Source organism: Schistocerca americana, chromosome 3 (assembly GCF_021461395.2).
Source record: "Schistocerca americana isolate TAMUIC-IGC-003095 chromosome 3, iqSchAmer2.1, whole genome shotgun sequence".
NCBI lineage: Eukaryota > Metazoa > Arthropoda > Insecta > Orthoptera > Acrididae > Schistocerca > Schistocerca americana.
The window spans coordinates 256,808,577-256,834,930 of record NC_060121.1 but is presented as its reverse complement, the minus strand read 5'-3'; the positions used below and the strand labels follow the sequence as shown (position 1 = coordinate 256,834,930).

Sequence of the window (26,354 nt, the reverse complement as noted above, 5' to 3'; positions counted from 1 at the left end):
CCCACTTTTCTGTCATAATGTTTTAAATAGTAACATACCCACCTTTTTTGTGCTCCAACTGGAGCATTTTTCTGCTGTATCCTTTCTTTTCCCTGCTATGACAGGGTGTGTTGCTTATAGAAAGTGAATCCTATAGATTAGGATAAAGCTTTGAGAGTTTATTTACATGCTTCCACACATTTATATCCTTTGACACATACAAACAACAAACAAGAATGCATAATATAAGGTTAACTCAAAATTGTTTACTTTACATTTTTTCTGGATACTTTGCTCACCGATTGCAACTCATCCAAAATGTGTGGATCGTGATTTGTATCTAAAAAGAGGAAAAAGTATCTTACTGAATTTGCAATCTTTCCAGGTTTACATAATTTTTGACAGTGAGTCCTAGTTCTTTTCAGGTATGTTAAGATGCTCTTTAACCCATTTTTGTCACTACAATGCCACTTTGCGCATATTTGTATAGGCATGAAATGCCCAGTATATAGAGACAGCATGTCATTAAGTTTTAATGCTGAAGAAATGCTGACTAAAAACATAGTTTGGTGGCCTCACAACCCTTGAGATAACGCTTGCCATATGGTCATCGTGTTTGTTAAAAGCACATTTACATCACAGATGGGATATTATGTGCATCTTTTACGTGCATAATTACGATAACTTTGAACCTCTGCATCTCAGTAATGGATAATTATATCAAAAATAGTTTTAAATTACCCCAAGAATATCATTTTAAGAGCATACATTAAAATTTTTGACAATCTGTCTTGAACAGAAATTATAGAAGTGGCCACCCCCACAACTGGTACTTTTTTTTCTCAAAAAGCATGGTTTTTCAGGCTTTCTTGAAGAACCACCCATGAACAAGTGATGCTTTTATAAGCAGCCTAAAGTTCACCCTGGATCACACCTAATGCAAAAGAACCAACTGATTTGCATGATTCACCTGGGCTGGGGGAAGCACGTAATATGTAAATTTTGGTCTCGTACCGTAAGGTAGCTACAGTTTGCTTGTTCTTCCAATAAGTATATAAATGGTTGTTAGCCCAAGAGCTGGTACTATTTTTATTTCTACATTTGTATCATCTGCAGAAAGAACAAAATTTTCATCTTGTGACAGTGCAAAGAAACTTCTTTAAGAGGTGACTTACTTGGAATTTGCAGCAACTCTTCTTTACTGTGTAGCCGGATGCTGGAAACCTTCTTGGCTTCTTCTCCGTCGAATAATGCTAGGTACAGGAATTTTTAGACTGTCTACTTTGAAATAAACAGACATACAAACTTTGCTTTTCATCAGTTAATGATGTATTTGACTTTCATGCTAACACTTTGTTCAAGAATCATGAAAGAAGGTTGTATACGTGGAAGAACCCTGGAGATACTAGAAGGTTTCAGATAGATTATATAATAGTAAGACAGAGATTTAGGAACCAGATTTTAAATTGTAAGACATTTCCAGTGGCAGATGTGGACTCTGACCACAATCTATTGGTTATGAAGTGTAGATTAAAACTGAAGAAACTGCAAAAAGGTGGGATTTTAAGGAGATGGGAACTGGATAAATTGAAAGAATCAGAGGTTGTACAGAGTTTCAGGGAGAGCATAAGGGAACAATTGACAGGAATGGGGGAAAGAAATACAGTAGAAGAAGAATGGGTAGCTTTGAGGGATGAAGTAGTGAATGCAGCAGACGATCAAGTAGGTAAAAAGATGAGGGCTAGTAGAAATCCTCGGGTAACAGAAGAAATATTGAATTTAATTGATGAAAGGAGAAAATATAAAAATGCAGTAAATGAAGCAGGCAAAAAGGAATACAAACGTCTCAAAAATGAGATCGACAGGAAGTGCAAAATGGCTAAGCAGGGATGGCTAGAGGACAAATGTAAGGATGTAGAGGCTTATCTCACTAGGGGTAAGATAGATACTGCCTACAGGAAAATTAAAGAGACCTTTGGAGATAAGAGAACCACTTGTATGAATATCACAAGCTCAGATGGAAACCCAGTTCTAAACAAAGAAGGGAAAGCAGAAAGGTGGAAGGAGTATATAGAGGGTCTATACAGGTGTGATGTTCTTGAGGACAATATTATGAAAATGGAAGAGGAGGTAGATGAAGATGAAATGGGAGATATGATACTGCGTGAAGAGTTTGACAGAGCACTGAAAGACCTAAGTCGAAACAAGGCCCCAGGAGTAGACAACATTACATTAGAACTACTGACAGCCTTGAGAGAGCCAGTCCTGACAAAACTCTACCATTTGGTGAGCAAGATGTATGAGACAGGAGAAATTCCCTCAGACTTCAAGGAGAATATAATAATTCCAATCCCAAAGAAAGCAGGTGTTGACAGATGTGAAAATTACCGAACTATCAGTTTAATAAGTCACAGCTGCAAAATACTAATGCGAATTACTTACAGACGAATGGAAAAACTGGTAGAAGCCGACCTCGGGGAAGATCAGTTTGGATTCCATAGAAATGTTGGAACACGTGAGGCAATACTGACCCTACAACTTATCTTAGAAGAAAGATTAAGGAAAGGCAAACCTACATTTCTAGCATTTGTAGACTTAGAGAAAGCTTTTGACAATGTTGACTGGATTACTCTCTTTCAAATTCTGAAGGTGGCAGGGGTAAAATATAGGGAGCGATAGGCTATTTACAATTTGTACAGAAAGCAGATGGTAGTTATAAGAGTTGAGGGGCATGAAAGGGAAGCAGTGGTTGGGAAGGGAGTGAGAGAGGGTTGCAGTCTCTCCTCGATGCTATTCAATCTGTATATTGAGTAAGCAGTAAAGGAAACAAAAGAAAAGTTCGGAGTAGGTATTAAAATCCATGGAGAAGAAATAAAAACTTTGAGGTTCGCCGATGACATTGTAATTCTGTCAGAGACAGCAAAGGACTTGGAAGAGCAGTTGAATGGAATGGACAGTGTCTTGAAAGGAGGATATAAGATGAACATCAACAAAAGCAAAACAAGGATAATGGAATGTAGTCTAATTAAGTCGGGTGATGCTGAGGGAATTAGATTAGGAAATGAGACACTTAAAGTAGTAAAGGAGTTGTGCTATTTGGGGAGCAAAATAACTGATGATGGTCGAAGTAGAGAGGATATAAAATGTAGACTGGCAATGGCAAGGAAAGCGTTTCTGAAGAAGAGAAATTTGTTAACATCGAGTATTGATTTAAGTGTCAGCAAGTTGTTTCTGAAAGTATTTGTATGGAGTGTAGCCATGTATGGAAGTGAAACATGGACGATAAATAGTTTGGACAAGAAGAGAATAGAAGCTTTCAAAATGTGGTGCTACAGAAGAATGCTGAAGATTAGGTGGGTAGATCACATAACTAATGAGGGGGTATTGAAAAGAATTGGGGAGAAGAGGAGTTTGTGGCACAACTTGACTAGAAGAAGGAGTCGGTTGGTAGGACATGTTCTGAGGCATCAAGGGATCACCACGGATGATGTTGTGCAAATCCCACAATATTTCCTTGGAGCAACTGTCCGACATCGTCAGGTGGCGTTGACGTGCGGATCTTGTCAGTCGTACCTAGTCACCAGCGAGGTTCAACCTTTCCTTTTCTTGATGTTTTGTTACGGAGGAAAGCAGATGGAACCTTGGGACACAGCGTATACCGCAAGCCAACGCATACAGATCTATTTTTTCAGGCCACAAGCTGCCATTATCCAGCACAATGCAGTAGTGCATTACGTACGCTAGTGCATAGAGCGCGTGTGGTATCTGACTTTGAAAGCCTGCTGAGTGAGATGCAACATTTGAAGACAGTCTTCTGTCAAAATGGTTATTCTGAGAGACAGATACGTAATGCATTCAGGCTCAAGCAAGTTCAATCTATGGAGTAGAATGAAGATACGAAGACACCCACCACCGTGGCCTTCTTGCCGTACTTTGGTGCCATGTCGTCAAGAATCGGAAGAGTCCTAGAAAGATATGGCATCAAGTGTGTTTTCCAACCAACCTGTTTAGGTTCGGTTAAGGATGATCTCGGTCTGAGGAAACGTGGTGTGTACAAGATTCCTTGTCAGTGTGGGGCGGCATATATAGGTCAGACATGTCGCACAGTACAAGAACGTTGCGACGAACATCAGTGTCATAACATGCCTACGCCAACCGGAAACGTCGGCAATTGCAGAACACTGTCTGAACACAGGACATCACATGCTTTATGAAAAGATGGAAGTTTTATCCCCAGCACCCTCTTTCAGGAATTGCGTCATTAAGGAAGCAATACATATCCATACAGCTGATAATCTTATCAACAGGGATGCGGGATTTCAATTGAGTACAGCCTGGAACCCTGCATTGGCTGCTGTTAAATCACGACGAGAAATCAAAGAGCTTTCGATAATAGACCCGTCACTTTGGCAGCATGTTAGTAAACACAGCGTCAGTGCTCGCGCAGAACGGCCGCTCTGCATTTCCCGGCATAGGGCGTTTGAGTCTGGCACCATCTATCTGCAAATTTTTGCGCATGCGTGGTTCCCACGCCTGCACAATCTTCACGCACGTGCTCTATATACAGCGGCGTCGACATGCGGATCTTGTCAGTCGTACCTAGCCACCAGCGAGGTTCAACCATCTGATGATGTCGGACAGTTGCTCTGAGGAAATATTGTGGGATTTGCACAACGTCATCCGACGGCACACCCATGAAGACTATTTATAAAATAATTTTATCACTGTCTGAAAAATAATTTTTATTTGGAACCACTTGTGACAATCTTTTTGTTGTGCCTATCTGCGACTCAGCATCTCCACTATATGGTAACAACTTTCCTTTTATAATATTGTTACATTCCATCCAGGGTTTTCCATTGTTTGAAAAGCATCTTTTTGTGTTTTTTGGTTTATTCCTGTCCTTTGTCACATTGTTCCGTAGATGGCAATTTTTGGTTCCTTTGATTACTTGTAGTAACTTTCAAGGACATTGCAGAATTTTTATCTTCATTATATTCATGATGTCTGGCATCTTCAGCAAGCAAACACGTATTAATTGTAGCACACTTAAAATTATTGTCTGGCAAATTGCACTAAGGTGAAACTTCTGTGTCCCATTCATCTGGAAGTCCACATAAAATAGTCATTGCTAAACTTGCATTTTCAGTTTCATCACTAGTGTTAGCTAGATGCAGTTTATATGTACTAGATGACTTCCCATATATTCACAGTCCTTCATTTTTAGCAAATATAATTTCTGTCTCAGTTGCACAGTGTAAAATTTGCTGTCTTTTGTGGAGTATAATTTTTGAAGTTTTTCCCATTTTGTTTTTGGATTTGTCAAATTTTGTGAATACATTTGTTGCTTATGATGTATGGAAAATACAGTTTTTGCTAGCACCTTACCTTGACGAGCTATATAAATCTTTTTATCAGCAGCTGATGCACCTTCTCCAGGTTGTCTTGCCAAGCACAATTATAGTCCACAAATCAAAATCTATTAGAATAGGAAGCATAATTCACTCCATTTAGTTTTTGATTGTTGTGTCTGTTGTCCATCACCTACATATATTTCTTTAACTATCGTACTATTGTTGAGGTATGCATTTTAGAGCCCATTTTCCTTGACAATTTTTTCTTGTTTTGATTCTTACTACCTCCTCCCAAAGTAGAGAAAGCAAAGAGCTCACAGTAGAAGAGATGTTTCACAGTATCAAAGATGAACAAGTGTTTATAGACCATAAGTATCCATCTTAGAGACCATGTTTACTAGACCTTTTTTTGCGTTAAATGATCATTCCTGTCATATCCCTTAACACTGGCTGTTCCTTGTGAGACACCCTGTTTATGCATTCCATAATAAATTATCGCATTTGTAATAAGCACCTTTTTTACGTAGTGTCACACCTTTTTTGCACCTTTTTTATTGCATTTCAGCAACTGAAAGTCTGGAGTTTAATTGTTACTAACTTAATACGAATGACTACTTGTGTCCACAAACCTCTAAGTGTTGATCACTACAGAACCAAGGGATGTCAATTTTTAAAAAAAAATGTTATTCTTTACAAACGTAGGTGGCATATTCTCCTTTCCCCTTTCTTAACTTAGACTAAGTGCATGCTAAACTGTACCTATCCATATTTGCACATTACTATTTCAGTGTTCAAACGAGGTTCAGAAATACATATTATATCTGTACAATCTGCAGTCAGTGTTTCAGCTAAACAAATCAGGAAGTTAATTAAATTTTATTTTAGAAATTTCTGATATTTTTGTGTAATAAATATATTTTAACTTCTTTTCAACAAAGGAAAATCCAGGATGGAATGTAACAATATTATGAAAAAGGTAGATGCTACTCACCATATAGTGGAGATGCTGAGTCGCACATAGGCACAACAAAAAGGTTGTCAGAAAAATAGCTTTCAGCCACAAGGCCTTCATCAGTGATAGAACACACACATGCACTCACACAAACGCAACTCTCACACACAAGACCACAACTCTGGCTGCTGAGGCCACACTGCAAGCAGCTGCGCATGATGGGAGACGCAACCGGGTGGTAGGCATAAGGAAGAGGCTGGGGCAGGGAGGGGGAGGAGAAGGATAGCAGGTTAGGGCTGAGGGATGATAAGGTGCTGCTTCTGGGAGCATGTGGATGAGGTGGAGAGAGGTTAGGGCAGCTAGGTGCAGTCAGGAGGGTAGACGAAGGGCAGAGGGGGGCGGAGGGGGGGGAGGGTTAGCAGAAAATGGGAGAGGTAAAAAGACTGGGTGCGTTGGTGAAATAGAGGACTGCGTAGTACTGGAATGGAAATAGGAAAGGGGCTAGAGCATAAGGACAAAGACTAACAAAGGTAGAGGTCAGGAGGGTTACGGGAACATAGAATACATTGCAGGGAGAGTTCCCACTTGCGCTGTACAGAAAAGCTGGTGTTAGTGGGAAGGATCCAGATGGGACAGGCACATGACTAGTTTAATAGGTAGCCCTGCCTTTGATGGGGTAGGTGATGCTTTTAACCAGACTGGAGTAGGTGGTGGTGGTGGTGGTGGTGGTGGTGGTGGTGGTAGTAGTAGTATGTATGGGACAGGTCTTGCAACTAGGTCTATTATAGGGATATGAGCCATGAGACCCAAGGTTGGGAGCAGGAGTTGTTAGGGATGAATCAGAATATTGTGTAGGTTCGGTGGGCAGTGGAATACCACAGTGGGATGGGTGAGAAGTGTAGTGGGTAGGGCATTCCCCATCTCAAGGCACGACGAAAGGGGTCGAAACCCTGGTGGAGAACATGATGCAGTTGCTCCAGTCTTGGGTGATGCTATGTCATGAGGGCAGTGCTCCTCTGTGGCCAGATGGCAGGAGTTTGGGAAGTGGTGGGTGACTGGAGAGATAAGGCAAGGGAGATCTGTTTTTTACAAGGTTGGGAGTGTAATTACAGTCTGTGAAGGCCTCAATGAGACACTTGGTGTATTTCAAGAGGGACTGCACATCACTAAAGATGTAATAGCTACATGTGGCTAGCCTGTATGAAGGAACTTATTGGTATGGAATGGGTGGCAGCTGTTGAAGTGGAAGTATTGTGGTGGTTTGTAGGGTTAGTGTGGGTGGAGGTACTTATGTAGCCATCTTTGAGGTGGAGGTCGACATTGAAGAAAGTGGCTTGTTGGGTTGAGTAAGGCCAGGTGAAGTAAATGGGGAAGAAGGTGTTGAGGTTCTGGAGGAATGTGGATAGGGTGTTCTCACCCTTGATCCAGATCATGAAGAGTCATCCGAATCTTAACCAGGTGAGGGGTTCGGGATTCTAAGTGTTCAAGAAAGATTCCTCTAGATGACCCATGAATAGGATGGCATAGGATGATGTCTTGCGAGTGCCCTTTCCCATATCCCAGATTCGTCACCAACTTATTCATGGGCCATCTAGAGGAATGCTTTCTAAACATCCAGATCCCAAATCTTGCACCTGGTTCAAATTCATCGATCACATCTTCATGACATGGATCGAGGGTGAGAGGAATCCCTTCTGAACATCAAGAATCCCAAACCCCACACCTGGTTCATGATCTGGATCGAGAGTGAAGACACCCTATCTACATTCCTCCAGAACATCAACACTTTCTCCCCAATTTGTTTCACTCGTTCCTACTCAACCCAACAAGCCACCTTCCTTAATGTTGTCTTCCACTTCAAAGATGGCTACATTAGTACCTCCGTCCATATCACACGTTCCAACCACTAGCAGTGCCCCAACTCCAACTCCAACGCAGCCACCAATTCCATACCAATAACTCCCTTCTGCACAACCCATCCACCAGGGGCCGTCACCTATGTAGTGATTGAGCAGTCCTCTTGAAATACACTGAGGCTCTCAGTGAGGCTTTCACAGACCACAATTACCTTCCCAACCTTGTACAAAAAGAGATCTCTCCAATCACCCACCACCTCCAAATTCCTACCATCTGCCCACAAAGGAGCATTCTCCTCATGAGTCAGTACCAACCTGGACTGGAGCAACTGAATCACATTCTCCACCAGGGTTTTGACTGTCTTTCATTGTGTCCTGAAATGCGGAGTGTTCTACCCACTATACTTCCCACTTGTCCCACAGTGGTATTATGTTGCCCACCTAACCTACACAATATCTTCATCCACCCCTACACAGCTCCTGCTTCCGACCCCTTGCCTCGTGGCTCATATCCCTGTAATAGGCATAGATGCAAGACCTGCCCCATACTTACTCCCACTACCACATACTCCAGTCAGGTGACAAGCATCATATATCCCATCAAAGGCAGGGCTGCCTGTCAAACCAGTCATGTGATCTACAAGTTAAGCTGCAACCACTGTGCTGCATTTTACGTGGGCATGATAACTAACAAGTTGTCTGTCTGCATGAGTGCCACCGACAAACTGTGGTCAAGAAACAGCTGGACCACACCATTGCTGAGCACATCGCCCAACAGGACATTCTTCTTTTCAGTGACTACTTCACAGCCTCTGCCATGTGGATCCTTCCCACTAACACCATCTTTTCTGAATTGCGCAGGTGGGATCTCTCACTGCAGTATATCCTACCTTCCCATAACCCTCCTGGCCCCTAACTTTGTTAGTCTTTGTCCTTACCCTCTAGCCCTTTCCCTGTTCCCATTCCAGCACTACACAGTCCTCTATTCCACCAACGCACTCAAAGTCTTTTTACATCTCTCCTCCACAGCTAACACAACCCCCCCCCCCCCCCCGCCTCTGTCTAACCTCTCGACTGCTCCTAGCTGCTCTACCCTGTCCCCACCGCATCCACAAGCTTCGACAACCAGCATTTTACCATCCCCCACCCATACCCTGCTATCCCCCCTCCCCCCCCCCCCCCCTCCCTCCGCTTCCTCCTTACACCCATAACCTGGTTGCATCTGCCATCATGTGCAGTTGCTCACGGTGTGACCTCAGCAGCCAGATACTGCACCCTTGTGTGTTTGAGTTGTGTTTGTATGAGTGTGTGTGTATGTTCTATCTCCTTGTTGGCCGAAAGCTCATTTTCTGACAGTCTTTTTGTTGTACCTGTATGTGAAGCAGCTTCCCCGCTGTATGGTGAGTACCATCTATCCTTTTCATAATATTGTTATTCTAACTTCTTCTCTTATATTCACTTGTTAGACACTCTAGATTTTCCTGTATGTTAATTTTTTTTAATATGATGCCCTCAACTCTTGAGTGCAACCAAAACAGTGCATGTGAAAAATTCTAATTTTTAAAAACAGATAATGCTTTAAGTATGAAAAAATCGAGAATTTTCAAGAAGATCCGCAAATATCCATAATAACTGTACATAGTAATACAGATTCAGAGTGATTTCTAAAGTATGTGTTTATTTTGTTTTATTCAGACTCATAAAAATTGAGCAAGCTGTGATGTGGACTATTGTTGTTGTTTGTGTATTTAAGATGATGAATGAATGTTTTTCACTTTGCTCATGAAAGGTAAGAGATTCTTTAGAAACAAAATTAGGTTAACATTACAGGTATCTTGCGTCTCATAAGACGTGCAGTGTTTAAAAAAATAAGCAACATTATTAACATGCTAGATTCTCCAATTCATTCTTGTGCAGTTATGTTCCTGCCTGCCAGATAAAGTAGTATACATTGATTTCATAAGGAAAGTATTATTTTCAAATATTTTCTTTCTTTAATTTTCTTTCTTTAATTTTCTATGTCTTTCTTTTCCAGCTACACATCTCTAGGAGGTCGCAGCAATACTGCTCCCAATCCAGCACTGCTTTTCCAAATGAATGATGGAAAGGAAGCCTACAAACCTGCATATTTGTTGGGAGATGGAGCTTCTGAAAGGAGTGGCAGATGCTAATGATTGTGTGAGTAAAAGCAAAATGCCTATACACACACACTGTCCTTAGTTATTTTCTAGATACATATTCCAATCTCTGTTCTTAATTGCAAACCACCCTTCCTGTGGGTACACATTGTGTGTTTTTAATGCAGCAGTTTCTGTTTCCTTCTGCATCCTCATACCATTGATCATTGCTGATTCTTCTGCCTTTAGGAGTAGTTAACTATTTGAAGGCCAACAGATGACACAAAATATATGTGCACAGGCATTGTCCTGCTGGTACAGCTGATCTCCCGGACAGTGTAGAAATGTCAAAAGAATGGACTTGGATAATGTTATGGGTGTATCTTGCACAGCTCAGTGTTTCCTCAAAAAACAGCAGAGATGCACAGTCATTATTGGCTATGGCTCCCTGTATCATGATTCATGGAATTGTCCAGTTTGAGACAATTTTGGTTGTGGACAGTCAGTTTGACAAAAAAGTTATCCATCCAAAAGTTCTGTTCAACTGTAGTATCTATTGAAAAGAAGTTGCTAGTGACCCTCCTTGTCACTGCCTCACAGATTTTGTTAGTAACTACTCTCCTGGATGACTATTGTTGATGCCAAATCAGAATTTGGATCTGCTCTTGCCACTAAACATGACTTTTCACTGCTAATCTCTACAGCTGTATCTATCATTTCGCAGTCAAAGGTGAGGTGCATGGTGGTGATTTTATGATGAGAAGCCTGGCAAGTGATACACTTCTTCATGACCCAACTTTCCGCAAATGGTTTCTGTTGGCCTCAGCTTACACTCTGGATGCAACTTGGCTACAGTTACATGTGATGGGCAACATTTCTCCAGGTTACAGTATGTATACTGATGGTATCTGAACCCGTGGCAGTAGTATGTGCATTTTCCTTAGATGACTGGTGCAAATACAGACACCTTGTGTCTTATATTTGGGGAAATACTTCAGAAGAACTACACAGCCCCTTCTGGGTCATAAGGACATCATTGAAATTCAGTCTTTCATAGTGTCATGACACATCTATAATGCCTAGTAAAGCTGAAGGATGCTCAAAACAACAAACAACTGTTTCAGCAAATCAGATACAATTCTTAGGAGGTCAGTGTTTTCGTGTTCAGTTTGTAGTTCGTTTTCCAATAGTAGCGTGGTGCCTTGAACCATTGCCTCTAGTGTCTACTGTTGTCCCATTCAAGTATTGTTTCCATTGTGTTTTCAAGGGTGTTCGTTTTTTTTCATTTTCCACTAGTGTATTGTTTGAAGTTGAAGTCCAGCATTGGGTTCATACTTATTTTTCCAATTATATTACCTGCTACATGAAGTGACAGTATTCATCTCAGTTTTATAGTAAGTGGATTGTTGAAATGTACAGGGTGTTTCACAGTTCATGTTACACACTTCTGGGGGTTGTAGATGGGACTTGGTAGATCAAGTTTTACATAGGAACCCATGTCCAGAAACAGTTCATTTCCATGTTACAAGAAAAACAAGAGCTGCTCAGTTGCATGCTAGATGTTTTTTACATAGTTCACCTGTTGTGGTAGGCTGCCCATATTCATGAATGATAGAATGATGTGATGTCACGTGATATCCTCTGTTTCAATCTGCCTTGTTTCCATGCTTCATGGTGATGCATCAGTAACAGGATGCTTGAGTACACATTTGCAGTGTACAATAATATGTTGTTGATTTATGGTGAAGCTCCCCATGACGGAAGAGAAACTCACTGTCTGTATCACAAGTACTTTCCAAATCGTGTGACTCCATGTCATCTCATGTTTGCCAGAGCAGAACAACAGCTGCAGGAAAGTGGGAAATTCACTAGTGATAGAGCAAACTGCTGTGCTTCAGGAAGGCAGCATACTGCCATATTGCAAGAGGAGGTGCTCCTCCAGTTGAAGAGAACCCATCGACAAGTACTCGAGCCGTTGGACATGACTTGCATATATCTCTCTGGTCCATCTTGCATTTTCTTCATGAACAGCAATTTCACCCATATCACCCTCAGAAGGTACATGCCATGCTCCTGTCAGATTTTGTGCTACATGTCAGTTTCTGTACTTAGTTTTTCAATGTAGTGTGGATTTTCAGCAAATTCCAAGGTGAATTTTGTTTACTAATGAAGTGCATTGAATGCTTGAAATAGCGACATTTGGGATCAGGAAAACCACAAAGCCATGTGTACACAAAGATTTTAGCACACCTTCAGCATTGGTGTGTTGCCGGGCTATTGCAGTGTGATTGGGCCATACATCCTCTCTCTCCACGTAATGGGTGCCAGGTACTTGATATTCCTGCGACGAATGCTGGTGAAGTTTTAGGAAAATGTGCCATTGGACATTTGGCGTGGATTGTGGTTCCAGCATTATGGCATGTCAGTACATTTTTACATCTGGAACCATCTGAATTAAATCTACAGGTGCATGTGTCGACCACTTCAGTTATAATAAAAATGGTGCCAGGGCAACAGAAAGAGTTTTGTGTTCAGCATTTTGCACAATGCAAGTTAGTAATAACTGTTCAACGGCTTACATACTAGGTATGGTGTAGATACATCTACAGCACAGAGCATTAGATGATGGCATGAACAATTCCAAGAAACAGGGTGTTTGTGTAAAGGCAAATCCCTGAATGTCTGACAGAGACATCGTATGCATCTGCCATAGTTTCACAAGAAGTCTGCAGAAATCTGTTCACTGTGCAGTTTGACAGCTCAGCATGCCCCCAGTGTCCATCTGGCATGTGTTACGTTGACGTGTACATGTGAAACCATACAAAATTCAGCTACTGCAACCTCTTTGTGAAGTTAACAAACAACAATGTGTGTGGTTCAGTAATTTCGTTCTTGGCAAGATGGAGGATGACAGTTTTCTTCCACAGTGTTTAGTGATGAGGCAACATTCCATTTAAATAGGGTGGCCTCCATTACCAACAACAATGAATGAACTGAGACATTGCATAACAGAAACTGTGGAAGCTGTAATTCATTACACACTCACAGCAGGGTGGGACTCATGTGGTGCGTAGAAACACTGAACAGCATACGGTACTTACACTAGCTTTCAGAGTTCTTGCTCTTTGTGTAGCAAAAGTACACATATTCACATCTACACTTGCAATAACACAGGCATCCAAATGCTCATACCAGTAGCTGCACAGAGACTGTCTGTTGATTATTGATTATTGAGGGTAGTTTCCTGGGTTGATGGATGTGGGGAGAGAGCGGGGAAGGATGCATGAGGCAAAGAGGGGATAGCAGGGTGGTGTGAGGCATGTCTTTTGACAGACAAAGGGGGAGACACTCATTTATTTCTTCCTTGGATACAACTTTTACTATCAAATTGTAATATGTAATATTCACAATTATAAGTTCCCTTCGTCTTGACCAGAGCAAGAACAAAATTGGAGTCATTAAAATGTAACAACAGAGATATTTAAAAAAAACAGAGATAATACAATGATAATATTCACTTTTCTTATGCAAGGAGTAACATTTTTGGTTCCCACACACAGCATAGTATCTAACACAGTTATTTCAGTAATAAAATGTGATATTACACTCCTTTCCAGCACTATGAGTGCTATGTTGCTCACAGCTTCAGATCAGTATTTTTCTTTGAAATTGCATGTAACATGTTATGCAAGCATAAAATATGAGGGATTTTAGAGAAGCAGTTGTTGTAACATTACCGTGGCAGAGTGGCCTAGTGCACTGACTGGTAAGTCATTGGCTCGGGTTTGATTCCTCCAGCTACCAACATTTATTTATTATTTTTTCCATTTTATTTTATTCCTTGCAGTGTTAAACCATTAATTATAAATTTAAATATATTTAAACACTTTAGTTTATATATGTAAAATTAATGTATTGATTGTAGTTACAAATACTACCCTTGTAAGGGGAAAAGCCATAAATAGTGGTAAAAATAAGTGAACTTTTGAAGGCCAGACATACCAACAATTAAAGGGAACAGCCATGGGTACCAGGATGGCCCCCTCGCACGCCAACCTATTCATGGGTCGCTTAGAGGAAGCCTTCTTGGTTACCCAGGCCTGCCAACCCAAAGTTTGGTACAGATTTATTGATGACATCTTCATGATCTGGACTCACAGTGAAGAAGAACTCCAGAATTTCCTCTCCAACCTCAACTCCTTTGGTTCCATCAGATTCACCTGGTCCTACTCCAAATCCCATGCCACTTTCCTTGACGTTGACCTCCATCTGTCCAATGGCCAGCTTCACACGTCCGTCCACATCAAACCCACCAACAAGCAACAGTACCTCCATTATGACAGCTGCCACCCATTCCACATCAAACGGTCCCTTCCCTACAGCCTAAGTCTTCGTGGCAAACGAATCTGCTCCAGTCCGGAATCCCTGAACCATTACACCAACAACCTGAAAACAGCTTTCGCATCCCGCAACTACCCTCCCGACCTGGTACAGAAGCAAATAACCAGAGCCACTTCCTCATCCCTTCAAACCCAGAACCTCCCACAGAAGAACCACAAAAGTGCCCCACTTGTGACAGGATACTTTCCGGGACTGGATCAGACTCTGAGTGTGGCTCTCCAGCAGGGATACGACTTCCTCAAATCCTGCCCTGAAATGAGATCCATCCTTAATGAAATCCTCCCCACTCCACCAAGAGTGTCTTTCCCCCGTCCACCTAACCTTCGTAACCTCTTAGTTCATCCCTATGAAATCCCCAAACCACATTCCCTACCCTCTGGCTCCTACCCTTGTAACCGCCCCCAGTGTAAAACCTGTCCCATGCACCCTCCCACCACCACCTACTCCAGTCCTGTAACCCGGAAGGTGTACAAGATCAAAGGCAGAGCCACGTGTGAAAGCACCCACATGATTTACCAACTAACCTGCCTACACTGTGAAGCTTTCTATGTGGGAATGACCAGCAACAAACTGTCCATTCGCATGAATGGACACAGGCAGACAGTGTTTGTTGGTAATGAGGATCACCCTGTGGCTAAACATGCCTTGGTGCACGGCCAGCACATCTTGGCACAGTGTTACACCGTCCGGGTTATCTGGATACTTCCCACTAACAACAACCTGTCAGAACTGCGGAGATGGGAACTTGCCCTTCAGTATAACCTCTCTTCTCGTTATCCGCCAGGCCTCAACCTCCGCTAATTTCAAGTTGCCGCCGCTCATACCTCACCTGTCTTTCAACAACATCTTTGCCTCTTTACTTCCGCCTCGACTGACATCTCTACCCAAACCCTTTGCCTTTACAAATGTCTGCTTGTGTCTGTGTATGTGCGGATGGATATATGTGTGTGTGTGTGTGTGTGTGCGCGAGTGTATACCCGTCCTTTTTTCCCCCTAAGGTAGGTCTTTCCGCTCCTGGGATTGGAATGACTCCTTACCCTCTCCCTTAAAACCCACATCCTTTCGTCTTTCCCTCTCCTTCCCTCTTTCCTGACGAAGCAACCGTTGGTTGCGAAAGCTAGAATTTTGTGTTTATGTTTGTTTGTGTGTCTATCGACCTGCCAGCGCTTTGTTTGGTAAGTCTCATCATCTTTGTTTTTTGAATATATAAGAAAATTCATTATGAAAGTGTTTTCTGTAGAGGATCAGCTAAAGAGGCTCCTTTCCAATACATACTTGGAGAAGTGAGATTTAAACAGGGAGATCTACTCCAGATGTAAATCTAACAACAGGAGGACATAGGACTAGGGACACTGATTTGCCTCAAACTATGTGAGTAGAAGCACGTACAGATGCCCCTTTCAAGTTCCTAGGATATTTCACCTGAGTGGGCCGTGGAAAAAGGTAAAATGCTCACTAAAGAATTACATCCCCCAGGGAGCTCTTGGTCCATTTGTGAGTTCATGTGTGACGCAGATGGGGCCCCGAGCTATTGCAGCCCATTCTTCATTCCTGGACTGCATTTCCTTCACCGTGCTCCTCCTTCCGCATCCTTGCTCCTTCCCCACCGACCGTTCCTTCCGCTCTCTCAATGTTCTGGCTTATGACAACCTGGCTATTCAACTGGTTCCCTGTATTCCTTGCAATTTTGTTCCTCTTGCTTATTCTCTTTCTTTTTGTGTGTTTTTGCCCCCCCCCCCCCCCCCCCTTGGGATTTCACCTCCACGTCTAAATTTTCTGACTTAAGTGTAGCAAAGCAAAAGATGAAATGCTTAACTCTGTTTTCAAATGTTCCTTTATAAAGGAACCCAGGAGAATTGCCCAGTTTAATCCATGTACCACTGAAAAGATGCATGAAATAAGTATTAGTGTCACTGGTGTTGAGAAACAGCTAAAATCGTTAAAGTTGAACAAAGTTCCAGGGCCTGATGGAATCACTGTCAGATTCTAAATTGAATTTGCAGCTGAATTAGCCCCTCTGAAATCTATAATCTATCATAGATCCCTCAAACAAAAAACCATGCCCACCCGTCTACAAGAAGGGTAGTAGAAGTGGTCAACAAAACTACCATCCAATATCCTTGACATCGATATGTTGTAGAATCGTAGAACATATTCTGAGCTCAAACATAATGTGGCATCTTGAAGAGAATGACCTCCTTAATGCCAGCCAGTGTGGATTTCAAAAACATTGATCTTGTGAAACCCAACTAGCACTTTTCTCACGTGCCATACTAAAAGCTTTGGATCAAGGCAACCAGGTAAATGCAGTGTTTCTTGATTTCCAAAAAGCATTTTACTCAGTGCCGCACCTATGCTTATTGTCAAAAGTATTATCACAAGGGGGTATCAAGTGAAATTTGTTACAGGATTGAGGACTTTTTGATAGGGAGGACACAGAATGTTGTCTTGGATAGAGCGTCTTCATGGCATGTACAAGTAACTTCAGGTGAGCCCCAGGAAAGTGTGTTGGTACCTTGCTGTTCATGTTGAATATTAACAACCTTGCAGACAACATTAATAGTGAAATCAGGCTTTTTGCAGATGATGCAATAATCTATAATGAAGTGCTGTCCAAAATAAGCTGCATAAATATTCAGTCAGATCTTGATAAGACTTCAATGTGTTGCAGAGATTGGCAACTTGCTCTAATTGTTCAGAAATGTAAAATTTTACGCTTCGCAAAATGAAAAAAACATAAGGCCCTATGACTGTAATATCAATGAGTTACTGTTGGAGTTGGCCAACTCTACGAATATCTGGTGCAACTGATATGAAATGGAATGATCACATAGGTTCAGTTGTTGGTAAAGCAGGTGGTAGACTTCAGTTTATTGGGAGTATACTAGGAAAGTGCAATTAATCTACAAAAGAGGTTGCTTACATATCACTCATGCGACTGGTTCTGGAATATTGCTTAAGTGTGTGGGTCCTGTACCAGATAGGACTTACAGGGGTTATTGAATGTATACAGAGGAGGGCGTCACAAATGGCCACATGTTTGCTTAATGCAGAGTGTTACAGAGATACTGAAAGAAAAGAACTGGCAGATTCTTGAACAAAGACATAAACTACCCTGAGAAGGTCTGTTAACAAAGTTTCAAGAATTAGCTTTAAATGATTACTCTACGGATGTACGACAACCCCATATGCATTGCTCACATAGGGATTGTGAGCATAACATTAGAATAATTACTGCGCGCACAGAGGCATTCGGTCAATCATTCTTTCTGCACTCCATATGGGAATGGAACAACAAGAAACCCTAGTAACTAGTAGAATGGGATGTACCCTCTGCCATGCACCTCCCAGTGGTTTCTAGAGTATGGATGTAGATCTAGAGGTATGTTCCCAACATCGCCACAGTCTCTGTATTTTCATTGCTTGTGGTAACTGTTATAGTCACCCAGATATGTAGCAGTATTGAGGAAGTTTGTGGATAACTTGGACTAGCCAGGAATGGCTGCTTGAGTAAATGAGCCAATTTCTACAACAACATTATGAATTTCACCATCAGCAGATGTGTAAATGAGAGGCATTTGCTGTATCTTCTTAAATGACCATTGCTACACCATATGATGGATGGTATATAGCACCTAGCAATCGTTATCTGGTATTTTTCCCATTTTTAGGCTGGTAAAAATAGAAGCTTTGTAGGATCACTTTGTTGCCAGTCTGTCTGTTTGACTCTTGAGAACTTTTTTGTCGGGAATGGATAGAAATATCAAGTTGAAATTTACATCACATAGTAAGGCTTTGGTGACATCAAAAATTTATGCTTCTACACCAGTACAATGCAAAGATATGGCCATGTATGTCAAATATTTTGAGTTTCACAAACTCCCCCATCAAATCTTATAGGGTACTTCCTGATGGTGTAGAATCATGAAATTTGGCAGAAAGTAAGGTTCCCCATGACACATGAAGGGAAAAATATGAAAATTGTTAATTTGTAATTATATCACATGAAGGGAAAAAAAAAAAAAAAATTGGCTTGTTATCTGACAGTCTGTCCACCTGGTAAGACCTCTTTTTCTCAGGAACAGGGAGACTAAACAAAGTGGGAATTTATGTCACATAGCAAAATCTACAGCCTTTTGGTGGTGTGAACAATTTCAATTTTTGTGTCAATGGAGTCAAAAGTTACAGCCATTTATGTCATATTTTGATTTATTGCTAGTATCAGTATTGATAACAGGCAAAAATCATCAAAATTCTAGACTCCCAGGATGACTTCCAGATTACCAGGATGGAAAAACTGTGTGTATATGTAATTAAGTTCGTGTGGAACCTTCAGTGTGTGACTCCTACTTCCACGTATCCAGATTTTTTGCGGTTGGTCTTCCATTTCACTATGAGTTTCCAGCATGACGACTAGGTCGATGTTATTATTTTTTTAAAGTTTTGATAGGCATTGTCATATGTTTTCTATATTAATGTGACAAATTTGGGCTGAGTATATGAGTTTTCTGGTCAGTAGGTCCTAAGAAGAACCATTTGTTTGGTCTGACACCATGTTTGCTTTTTGAGATACATGGAATGTGTATTATGGTCATGAGATCGCAAGATTGTCTGACCGCCCCTATTTGCTTCTTCATTTAACGTCATTCAGGGTGCTCATGTATCCTTCTGCCATGGAGGCAAACTAGCTTTACACCCTTGCATATGTGTAAGGTACCTGAGGACTAATAAATGGTAGGATAGAGACTTCGAAGCCAGGTTTTAAACTGTAAAATATTTGCAGGTGACGATGTGCACTCTGACCATAATTTATTGGCTATTAACTGCAATTAAACCTGAAGATATTGCAGAAAGATAGGAAATTAAGGAGATGGGACCCAAAGAAGTTCAAAGAACCAAAGGTTGCTGAGAGTTACAAGTTTGTCGTTTGGTAACAGGAGGAGATAGGAATATGCTAGAAGAGAAATGGATGGCTTTGAGAGATGGAACAGGGAAGGTAGCATAGGATCACGTAGGTAGAGAAAGACAAGGCCTAATAGAAATCCCTGGATAACATATGAGATATTGAATTTGACAAAAGGAGAAATACAAAAATTCAGCTGTCAAAAGAGAATACTGACATTTAAAAAATAAGACCGGCAGAAAGGGCACAATGGCTAAGCGGGACTGACCACAGGATAAATGTAAGGTTGTAGGAACATGCATAACCAGAGGAGAGATGGATGCTGCTTATAGAACAATTAAAGAAACCTTTAGAGAAAATCTGTATGAATAACAAGACCTCAGATCGCAAGCCATTACTAAGCAAACAAGGGAAAGCTAACAGGAACATACAATGGAAATCTATACAATGGAAACAAATCTCTGGATGTGTGTGAAGGTCAGAGGGGAGATATCATAATGTGAGAAGAATTTGACAGAGTGCTGACTGGCCTAAGTCAAACAAGACCACTGGAGTAGACAACATTTCCTCAGAATCAATGAGTGAGAAACTTGAGAGAGCTAGCCATGATAAAATTATTCTGCCTGGTATGCAAGATAGATGAGACAGGCAATATGCCCACAGAATTCAGGAAGAATGTAATAATTCCAGTTTCAAAGAAGGCAGGTGCTGAAAGGTGTGAATAATACAAGACCATCAGTGCCATAAATCACTGTTGCAAAATATTGACACAAATTACATACAGCAGAAAGGAAAAATTGATAAAAGCCGACCTCGGGGAAAATGAGTTTGGGTTTTGGAGAAATTTAGATATGTGCAAGGCAATACTGACACAACAACTTATCTTAGAAGAAATACTGAGGGAAGTAGAGACAAAAAACTAGGAGCAAACCATTATTTGAAACTTGCACAGAAACCAGACTGCAGTTGAAAGGGAAGCAGTGGTTAAGAAGGCAGTAAGACAGTGTTGTCACCTGCCCCCAATGTGTTATTCAGTCTGTACATTTTGAGCAAGATGTGAAGGAAACCAAGGAGAAAATTGGAAAAAGAATTCATGGAAAAAATATAAAAACTCTGTGATTTGACGATCACATTGTAATTTTGTCATGATGTAAAAATACCGTTGAACAAAATGGGTAGTGTCTTGAAAGGAGGATATAAGATGAACATCAATTAAAGTGAACCAAAGGTAATGGAAAGGAGCTGAATTACATCAGGCAATGCTGAGGGAATTAGATTTGGAAATGAGACACTACAAGTAATAGATGAGTTTTGCTAGTTGGGCAGTTAAACAACTGATGATGGCCAAAGTAGAGAGGATATGAAATGAAGGCTCACAATGTCAAGATAAGCTGTTCTGAAGAAGAGAAATTTGTTAATATCTAATATCAGTTTAAATGTTAGAAAGACTTTCCTGGATGTATTTGTCTGCGATTCAACCTTGTATGGAAGTGAAAAATGGGCAATAAACAGTTCAGACAAGAAGATAATAGAAGCTTTTGAAATGTAGTGCTACTGAGGAATGCTGAAGATCAGATGAACAGATTGAATAACAAATGAGGAAGTACTGAATCAGTGTGGTGAAAAATAAATTTATGGCACAACTTGACTAAAAGAAGGGATCAATTGATAGGACACATCGTGAAGCATAAGGGATTCATGTATTTTGCAGTGGATGGATGTGTAGAATGGAAACATTGTAGAGGATGACCAAGGACAGTAAGCAGGTTTAAACAGATGTATGGTGTGGTAGTTGTGCAGAAAATAAAGGGTCATGTACAGAGTGTACTAACTTGGAGAGGTGCATCAAACCAGTCCTCTAACTAAAGACCACAGCAGATGAAAAATAATTTATTTAGCTTGTGAACTGCATCCAAGATCTTGAAGGGGGAGAAAAGTACACAAAAATAAAGAGTCATAAGCAAAAGTTAGCATTATACCTGTACAACTGACCCTCTGTTATGCTTTAAAATTTTATGAGAATAACCTGCAGATTCTTCTATCTCATGAGCCTCTCCTGTTGTTGTTGTTGTTGTTGTTGTAGCATTAAGTCCAAAGACTGGTTTGATGCAGCGCTCCACTCTGCTCTCTCCTGTGCAAGCCTCTTCATCTCCGAACAACTACTACAACTTACATCCTTTTGAACCTACACCCGATATTCATTTCTTGGTCTCCATCTACAATTTTTACTTCCTTCTAATATAAATCAGTGATCCTGTGATGTCTCAAGAATGAGATTGTTTATTGTCTATGTTTCACTTCCATACGAGGTTAAGCCCCAGACAGATACCTTCAGAAAAGATTTCCTAACACTTAAATCTGTATTCGATGTTATCAAATTTCTCTCTCTCAGAAACACTTTTCTTGACATTACCATTCTACATTTTATATCTCTTCTATTTTGGCCATCATCAGTTATTTAACTGCCCCACTAGCAAAACTCGTCTACTACTTACAGTGTTTCATTTCCTAATCTAATTCCCTTAGCATCGCCTAAGTTAGTCTGAGTACATTCCATTACCATTGTTTTGGTTTTGTTAATGTTCATCTCATATTCTCCTTTCAAAATGCTGCCCATTGTGTGTTCAACTGCTCTTCCAAGTCCTTTTCTGAGAATTAAATGTCATGGGCAAACTTTGAAGTTTTTATTTCTTCTCCATGAACTTTAATACCTCCTCCAAATTCTTCTTTGGGTTTTTATACAACTTGCTCAGTTTATAGATTGAATAATGTTGGGGATAGGCTATAACCCTGTCTCATTTCCTTCTCAACCACTGCTTCCTTTTCATGCCCCTCAACTCTCTGCAATTGCCATCTGGTTTCTGTACAAGTTGTAAATAGCCTTTTGCTCCCTGTATTTTATCCCTTCTATCTTCAGAATTTCAAAGAGTGTATTCCAGTCAACATGGTTCTGACTGTTTCTATAATATTGCCTTCTCCAAGTATACAAATGTTATAAATATAGGTTTGCATTTCCTTAACCTATCTTCTAAGAGAAGTCATAGGATCAGTATTTCCTCACATGTCCACACATTTCTCAGCAGTTCAAAGTGATCTTACTTGATGTTGGTTTCTACTAGTTTCATTTCTGTAACAAGTGTTTATTACTGTTTTGCAACCATGACTTATTAAACCATAGTTCAATAATATTCATACCTGTCAGCATCTGCTTTCTATTTAATTTAAATTATTACTTTCTTCTTGAAGTCTGAGAGTGTTTTGCCTGTCTCATATATCTTGCAGGGCAGGTGGAATAGTTTTTCTTTGGCTGGCTCTCCCAAGGATAGTGGTACTTCTGACAGAATGTCATCTACTAGGAGGACCTTGTTTCCATTAGGTCTTTCAGTGTGCTGTCAGATTCTTCTCGCAGTTCCTTTCTCATCTTCATCTACATTTTTTTCCCTTTCTATAATATTGTCTCCAAGTTCATTTCTCTTATATAGCCCCACCATATACTTCTTCCATCTTTCAACTTTCCTTTCCTTGCTCTTTCCCTTCTTGGCCTCTCCTAGACAATAAGAAAAAGAGAGGGGAACATCTCTAGATCAGTACACCAGACTCTCACCCACTTTCCCTTCTGCTGAGATCTGCTAGTGGTCTAATTAGGTCTCTGTACTCAGTGCAGATAACACTTTTTCACTAGAATTGTTATATTTTCTTCTCGTAACCATCACTGTCAAATGAAAGGATGCTTTGAGAAGGATTGGGACTCATACTTGTGAGGAGAGGAAAGACATCCCTGTCCAGCCATCGAAGTTAGGATAATCTGTTGTTTCCCTGTATCATGTCATCCTAATCTTTAGGTTTTCATATTGTAGCTAATTACATATCCAGTATGTCCCCAATGTGCTAACAGTTTATACAGAGTGCCCCACTCAAACCTCCCTGATTTCAAAGACCCAGGAAAAAAACACACACACACACACACACACACACACACACACACACACACACTAGATATGACAGTGAAAAATGCACCACATTGTAGAGCATCTCAAAGAATTTATTTATTTATCATCAATACACCCTTTACATGTGAACCATTTGTAGCAAAAAGAAAGTCGAGTCTATATACAATTTCTTGCCAAGTTCTTTGTAACATTTCCTCTGTTATTGTTGCAATCACATTAGTGATACGAAGTCGTAATGTAGGAATATTGTCCACTTTGGTCGCGTACACCCTGTCCTTCATGAATCCACATGAAGAAATCAAGCGGTGTAATGTCGGATGAACGTGGTGGCCAGGCAATGGGTCCATGGCGTCCGAACCAAAGATTGGGAAATTTACTAACCAGGAACTTGCGAACAGCCATTGACCAATGTGGTGGCACTCCATCTTGTTGAAAAATGATGTTGGGTTGCAAGTCTTGTATCTGAGGGTACACAAACTGCTCCAACATGTCCAGATACACTGACCCATTCACTGTTTGTTCGACAAAGAAGAACGGTCCAACAATCCTGTCGTGCATTAGCCTGCACCAGACGTTTAGTTTAGGACTGTCACGAATGTGTTCAGTGACAACGTGCGAATTTTGCAAACCCCAAATCTGAACATTATGCGTATTAATCCTTCCTGATAGATGAAAGGTTGCCTCATCTGAGAATAAACATCTTTCCAGGAAGTTGGAATCCATATCAACACGCTACAGCATATCTGAAGCAAATTGCTGTCAGCGTGGATTGTCATTGGCCATCAGATGTTGCAGAATTTGCACTTTGTAAGCATAAATACGAAGACACTGGTGAACTTCACGATGCAATGTTGATCAAGGTACGTCAAGTTGCCTAGATGCTTGACGAATTGACTTACGTGGGGTTCTGAGAAATGTTTGTCTGATGTCCTCCACTGTCTCTTCTGAAACTCCATAACTTGCACTGCCAGAATGTTTCAGAACACCTCCTGTTGCCAGAAACTTCCTATACCATTCCTTAATTATTTCTGCTTGTGTGTGCTGCTGTGGACTCTCCATTTTCACTTCATGCGACCATGCTGCACTCTGGTGATGATACTTGGTGCTTCTGATGTGGGAATATAAGTTCTTTGAAATGCTCCACAATGTGGTGCATTTTTCATTGTAATATCAGGTAGGTTTGAGTGGGAAAGCCTGTATATATCTACAAGATATTTATTCTTGACCCTTTCTTACTCACCCCCCTAACCCACTCCCCTTGTCGTCCTAATTATTTCCTCCTTGTGCTGTTCAGTTTCCCGTGCTCATCCTTGTCATTTTCCCTCCATCTAATCACCCAACTACTACTCATCAGCACTCTCTACATCTCACCCTCCTACCTGTCACCCTGTCCCACATGATCGTCCCCTTCATCACCTTGTCTTCCCTCCTCCACATAATCATCCCCTTCCTCACCCAGTCTACCCTGCTGCACATAATCATCCTCCCCCTCACCTTGTCACCCACCCTTTTTCCCACCTCATCACCCTCCCCCTGTTTGTCACCCCTCTCTCTTGGTCACCATCTTGCTCCTCACCACCCTCCCCCACATAATCATCCTCTCCTTCACGTTGTCATCCTCCCATTTCCCCCCCTGTGGGTCCGGGGGTTAGAATAGGCCTGAGGTATTCCTGCCTGTCGTAAGAGGCGACTAAAAGGAGTCCATACCCCTCAAGGGGGTAGTTAGCGCCTGCGTCCGGAGACGGACGGTTCCACGACCTATATTTGTGGTCCTTTTGGTTTTTCACTTCTCGTTTCTTCCTTCCTTTGGTTGGTTCCTTTCTTTGTTCTTCTCCATCTCACTGTCTTCCTTACTCTTTCCCTTGCCTTCTTCTCCTTGCCTTCTCTGGTCTCCGCCTCGGCGTTTGAGACAGTCTGTCCCCTCTCTCTTCCTTTTCCTCTTCTTCCTTCCTCCCTGTGCGTGCCTGAAGGCCGACCCACGCATTCGCACGCGTAGCCGGTGATGGGGTAACGCGTAATTCCCCGCCCTGGGTAGACAAGTAAGGCACGCACGTACCCCCTGGTAAAGGCCAAGCCCAGGGAGGGGTGATTGCCTGAGCTGATACCTTCTGACCATGCCGATTGGTCCCTCCGTCTGTTTCTCGGGATGTGTGACCTGAGGTGTAAACATTCACCTAAGGCGGGAGTGCCCTCTGAGAGGGTCCCCATAAGGAAGGAGCGCGCTATCGGAGACGCTGGCAATCATGGGGGATTCCTCCGCAATGGATTTCTCTTCTTCTCTCTCGACTTCTGCCCACAAACGGAAACATGACCAGCCACCAGTGACAAAAGTACTACCGCCTGCCGCACAGTTCCTCGTCGTTTCTCGATCTGAGGACGGAAAGGATTTTTCCTCTGTCAACCCTTTCATTATCCAGAAGGGCGTAGATGCCATAGCCGGTACTGTTAAGTCTTGTACAAGGTTGCGTAATGGTACCTTGTTACTAGAAACTGAGAGCGCCTTTCAGGCACAGAAACTGCTTCGAGCCACACTCCTGTACACGTTCCCTGTCCAAGTGGAGGCTCACCGAACTTTGAATTCGTCTCGTGGTGTGGTCTATACTAGATCCCTCGACGGATTGACTGACGAGGAGATTCAGTCTTTCCTCGCTGAGCAGGGCGTGACGGCTGTCCATAGGGTCATGAAAAAGGTCAACAATGACCTTGTACCGACCCGGACACTTTTCTTGACCTTTGATAGTGTTCAGCTGCCATCGCGCATCAAAGCGGGCTACGAGGTTATTTCTGTTCGCCCCTATGTCCCGACACCTAGGTGCTGCTACCAGTGTCAGCATTTTAATCA

The 26,354-nt window shown here is 41.6% G+C and overlaps 1 protein-coding gene across 2 annotated transcripts in view; it reads left to right on the top strand.

The window, feature by feature from the left end:
• Nucleotides 1-26,354, top strand: part of LOC124607133 (FAD synthase-like) — an 87,089-nt gene that overhangs the window by 53,113 nt on the left and 7,622 nt on the right. Inside the window, exon 5 of one of the 2 annotated variants that reach the window (XM_047139340.1) lies at nucleotides 10,177-10,319. In XM_047139340.1, the coding sequence (XP_046995296.1) occupies nucleotides 10,177-10,312 (136 nt within the window). In that variant the 3' untranslated portion in view covers nucleotides 10,313-10,319. Of the gene's footprint in view, nucleotides 1-10,176; nucleotides 10,320-26,354 lie in introns of those variants that run through there. The other variant, XM_047139341.1, reaches the window with a different exon arrangement.